Source organism: Neopsephotus bourkii, unplaced genomic scaffold (assembly GCF_033783945.1).
Source record: "Neopsephotus bourkii isolate Nb327-2 ecotype Australia unplaced genomic scaffold, CSIRO-AGI_Nbou_v1 NB_1189, whole genome shotgun sequence".
NCBI classification, from domain to species: Eukaryota; Metazoa; Chordata; class Aves; order Psittaciformes; family Psittacidae; genus Neopsephotus; species Neopsephotus bourkii.
The window spans coordinates 3,543,406-3,548,678 of NW_026901674.1; the positions used below are offsets into that span (position 1 = coordinate 3,543,406).

Sequence of the window (5,273 nt, forward strand, 5' to 3'; positions counted from 1 at the left end):
GGATAGTGAAGGGCTGGATTTAACTGTTTACATGAGATCCTTACTTATGCCTGACGTGCTCTTTATCCCGTGACCAGGTGAGTGTTGCTGTTGAGGCTTCTGCCCTGAGCCTGCCAAGCTGCCATCTGCCACACAGTCCAAAACACTAACCTGAATCCAGCTGATGGCCTCATGGATAAGATCCAAAGCTCTTTACAGCTCGCGGTCATTGCTCTGAATACGTGCACGGAGATACTTAGGTGTACTCTGGATGGATATGGATTTCTAGCTCATCAGGACAGCCACAAATATTTGCAAGCACATACTTGGAACACGAAAATACTTATAGATACCTTGAATAAACCCTGGAGCTTGAGGGGGTTGTAAACCCCCTCTGTCTACCTTCCTCAGGCATCAGTGAGAATAGCAATTACTCCATGGAGTAATCCATATGATGGACAAGAGGCAGTTCTTCCATCAGTGCCAATGCTCTGCATGCAAACAGGCCACAGTGTGGCAGTGGATGGAGGTGCCTCCCTCCAAATGGTAGGAGATGCCCACTGTCACTTTGGACTATAAGGAGCTCCATGCTGCCAAAGTTCGTGATGAACCAGCTATTGGAACTTCATACCTTTGTCTGTATCTAGCAGATGATACCACTAATGTATCACCAAATCAAAACCATAGAGCTGTTCCCCTGGCTGCCCTTCATCTATGATGTGTAGGTTGAAGCTGCTCAGGGCAGCTATTGCTTCTCACTGTGAGCATTTTCACAGCTGTGGCTAACAGGGCTCTTGCTCTCACCATGGCCTCTTGCCAAATCTGCGCTGGTGCCAGGCTGTCTGAAGGCAGTTTGGATCTCTCCAGGGCTGTAGCCCATCTCCAAGCGCACCGAAGAAGCCTTTTGCCATAGGATTTCTTGGAAGGCTGTTTTATTACAGCTTATTACACTGCCTTTCTTGACATATTGGTTAACGGCGTTGCCCTCTGCCCCTCTGAGCAGCAGCCCTTGATGCTCTGCTCTCAGGGATCTCTAGTCAGACCTGCTGCTCCGACGTAAGCCGAGTGACTGCTCCTACATGAGGGCTGTTGATCTCCTCTAATTGCCACTGCGTCAGCAGTCACACCAAGCTGAGATGGCCACAAGAGACCCGCAAATTCCCCCCTCACCTGAGCCCTTTGCGGTCATGGTTTGGATTTCCTGACTCTCTAAAGAGCTTTCAGAGGGTAAAAGCAGCATTAGTGCTGTGAGGGCTCCAGACCTCGGGGAAGGCACCGCTTGCCCGTGATCTCTAAGAAGCCAGTTTAGCAAGAGCTGTACTGCTGTTAGACTGCTGTGTCTGCTGGCATTCAGTACCACAGGTTGCCAAGGGGCTCTCTGGTGTGAGATTATGCACTAGAGGAGAGTGAGAAGAGAGAATTCTCCTGGAATAGACATCGCTTCCCAACTCTTCTGGATCGTGCTGGAATGGAGGGACCTGCCTCCAAGATGTGCCTGAGACCTTGCTGTGTCAAAGACTATAAACCCCTTCGATTCATTGAAAACCCACCTGAGCTGCGGCAGTCCCATCTCTCCAGGAGCTGCTCTTGCAGGATGACGAAACAGAGGAGGTCAAACAGTATTAGCATGTGCATCTTGCCCATCATCCCCGAATATCCAGGCTTCCAGGACATTAAGGTTTGTATGCAAAATCTCCCTTTGCAGTATGTGATAGCTACTACCTATTCTTCTATTAGAGTGATAATTCCCCAACTCCTGGTAAGTTGGTGTTTGATAGGATAATAAGTTTTGGGCTGTGTTTTGGGTTATAAAATCTTGACATGACGCACTTTTATTCTTCTACACTAAGATGATTGCTAAGTTTTCAGTTATTTTTATATATACTAATGTATATTTTAATATATATTTTAAGTTATAGAGACAAGACTGTTGATTTTTAAACCGTTTAAAAACATCTGAGGTAGGAAGGAGAGACTACCTCTCAGCCAAGTTTTAGTGTTCTTCAGTTGCCTACCTTATTCCAACCACTCTAGGCAGGGATATTAGATTTGCTGGGTCCCTTCCAGAATGAAGTGTGATGGAATAGTGAGAGATCAAAACTTGATTACTTTTCAGTTTACATGCCATGTCCAACCCCCCTTTTCTCCTTTGGGCTCAATGTTTTTCATTCATCACTAGGAGGCACCATGCCAAATGCTGATGATGGAGTGCCCTACCGAGACATTGCTGGGCTCTCAAACCAGATTTGTGCCTGGACCCTTTGCAAGTATCTAGGCTTCATTAGTAATTGTCAAAAACTGCATGAATGATGGCTCTTTATTATACCAGAGGCATTGACAGGCATAATAAATGATTGCAAAATGTTCCATGGTCCCGCTGTGGCTGTCATCTACATACAGTGGAGTCTTTCTCTTTATTGATTTGAAACAGCAAATAATATAAAGCAGTTCTTCACTCAGGCTGAAGTGCCAAGGTTTTTCAGAGAACAAGCCATGGTGCAGTGTAAGTTGGTGTACAGAAACCAGTGCAGTACCTGGGAGAAGGAGGAAATGGTCAAGCAGTAACTTTGAAAGCCCAGGGGAGACTCAACTGTGGACATAGAAAGGCAGCCTTTTACGCAATGCATTTCTAGCAGTGTTTTCTCTGCAGTCAATGAAAGGACTCAAAGCATGGATGTTCCCTTGAAATCAATCTAAAGAGCCCCACCATGGTGTCAGTGGGGGCTGGATCAGGCCTTTTTTTGACTATTTAAGCAGCTTAAGTATTAATTTGGTGAGCTAGAAAGGAGATAGGCACCATACAGTGGGAAGGAGGAGAAAACTCTATGCACACTATGCTATGCTGTGGGATATAAGGAAGAAGCTCTTCCCTGTGAGGGTGCTGAGGCGCTGGCACAGGGTGCCCAGAGAAGCTGTGGCTGCCCCATCCCTGGCAGTGTTCAAGGCCAGGTTGGACACAGGGGCTTGGAGCAAGCTGCTCCAGTGGAAGCGGTCCCTGCCTGTGGCAGGGGTTGGAGCTGGATGAGCTTTAAGGTCCCTTCCAACACAAACCAGTCTGGGATTCTATGATTCTCTGGGGATAATAATGATCAATGTCACAGTTTTAAGACGTAGAAATATATTTTATGTGAACATTGAGGTTCTTATAACAATACAGCTCCAGGGTAATGAGATTTGGAAAGGATAAACCTGAAGCTCTGTTCATACAGGCAGGTGAGAGATTCTTCCAGAAAAGCAGGTTCTCGGAGAGGCCACACAAAACTGTTGCAGCCCATCAGAGCCAGTGGGAGGTAAAAACGCCCAGCATTGTTTAAGCTCAGCCCAGGAGACTTCTCTTCTGGAAAGGGATTGGTACCAAGATGCTGGATCCCCATGGAATTTGGATTAGAACCCCCAAACCTTCCCTAACAGCCTTTTGCTGTATGGGATCCTGAATTTAAGATGCTTTTGCTGCTTATGACGGCACATTGTGATTTAGGTTTCCTTCTACCTCTAACCCTGCTTCTCCCTCCCCACCTATTTTAAACAGTTACCAAGAAATTACTCGGAAACTCCAGCCTTCAACCGGCTTTTCCAGGGCCTGAAAAGAGGAAAGAGCTCCTCATCTCAGCTCCATAATATTCCAAACAGAGCTCTCTTAGTCCATTGCATGGGGAGCTCTTCAAGAGGCGGCTTGAAGGGCCACCTCGCAACCAGCAGCGGCTTCCACGACAAACCACTGCAAGAGTACTTCAATGAGAGGCTGATGGAGCTCAGGAACTACGAAAGCAAGAGGTTGAGCAGGAAGGCAAAAGTGTTTTCTGGTGAGGACCAGAACCCCTTCCTCACCCACGGAGGATGCCGAAGCAGAAGCAGTTGCAGTGCTGTGGTAATGACGGGGCATGGGAAGCAGAGCGACGAGTCCTGCAGCTCAGCAGATCAAGACAGCCAAACTGTGATTGAGTGTAACGGTCAAGAGGAAAGCCTGGATGCCCTGGACCTCTACAGGGGTGACTTCCTGGACAATCTGACAATGCACATCACTGCTCCCCTAGAAGCATTTGTGCAAAAGCAGTGATACTGGAGCTGGTTACAGCTTATTGTGCAGTGCTGAAAGCCAGGAAGAGCTGTTCCTGCTCAGCACCACTCTGACTGAAGTAGTTCATGTGTGTCAGCCCACTTTGGCACAGAAATGTGCTTGCTTGTGGGTGAAAATGTTCTCTCATCTTGTGTTCCTGGTTGGCATTGCATGTATTTGTTTCCAGTTATTTTCTGCAAAGAATCAGTATAATTGAGACATAGTTGAGACTTACTATGTAGAGAGCAGTGTTCTAAACACATGCACATATTAGTTGAATCCATAGAACCCCAGACTGGTTTGGGTTGGAAGGGACCTTAAAGCTCACCCAGTTTCAACCCCTGCCATGGACAAGGACACCTTCCACTAGAGCAGCTTGCTCCAAGCCCCATCCAACCTGGCCTTGAACACTTAAGTGTTCAAGAATTCTTAAGTTGCCTTAAGAAAAAGGTGATCAATGTCAGAGGAGCAGCTTGAGCTCCTGCTTTGCAATTTCTATTGGTTCATCTGAACAAAGACTCTTGTGCTCTGCCCTGTTATTTTGCTTGTTTTAAGCTTCTTGGTTTTATCATGTCACTTTGGACCGACTCATTTATGGTGATGATTTGCACAGATGCAAATCATTGATGAGAAATGATTGATTTTCAATCATTGCCATGTGTAGTCACCAGGTGGATCATTTGAAGTATCTGATGCATGAAGAAGCGAACACAGACATTCAGTTTTATTTTTCAATATGAATGGCCGTTCTGGTTTCATTTGCAGATTTGGAAACCTTTGACTTAAACACCACTATGAAGGCAAGAGTTAAAAATGCCATATTTAAGTGAGAATGATGGAATTACAGAGGAAAGAAGGCTCCTTCCCTCTTTCCTAGTGTAAATATGAGAACAACATAGCAAATGCCTCATGTAATCTAACTCAATCAGCGTTTATCATGGTCATCTAAGTATATCAGCTGCAGCTGAATCTTTTTATTATGTGAAATGTCAATGTTTAATTCCACAGTACACCGACTCTTAGACCCAAAGCAGGGCAATTTTAAGCTTCCAGAAAGAGCTACTACTGCCTGTGGTATCATCAGCAATAAATTCTTCATTAGTGTTGGCTTGAATTGATGTTCTCTCTGTGCTTTCAGACTGGTTTTAATGGGAGTTAACAAGTAAGCCATCCTCCTGGCTAGACCTCATCCTTTCCAGTGCTGACTCTCTCCATCAGTTTTACCTCCTCGCTCTTC

General features: G+C 45.8%; 1 protein-coding gene across 1 annotated transcript; it reads left to right on the plus strand.

Annotated features, from left to right (window-relative positions):
- Positions 1–1,082: 1,082 nt before the first annotated feature.
- LOC133218127 (uncharacterized) lies at positions 1,083–4,318 on the plus strand. The gene is made up of 2 exons (XM_061364255.1): positions 1,083–1,657; positions 3,509–4,318. Exons 1-2 carry the CDS (start codon positions 1,448–1,450, stop codon positions 4,034–4,036), a joined length of 738 nt encoding a protein of 245 aa, XP_061220239.1. The 5' UTR covers positions 1,083–1,447; the 3' UTR covers positions 4,037–4,318.
- Positions 4,319–5,273: the final 955 nt, after the last annotated feature.

Excerpts from the sequence above, each read along its gene's own strand:
- LOC133218127 (XM_061364255.1), top strand. The coding sequence starts at position 1,448 with ATGGAGGGACCTGCCTCCAAGATGTGCCTGAGACCTTGCTGTGTCAAA. Across the intron at positions 1,658-3,508 it reads CAGGCTTCCAGGACATTAAG|TTACCAAGAAATTACTCGGA; the intron begins GTTTGTATGCAA and ends TATTTTAAACAG.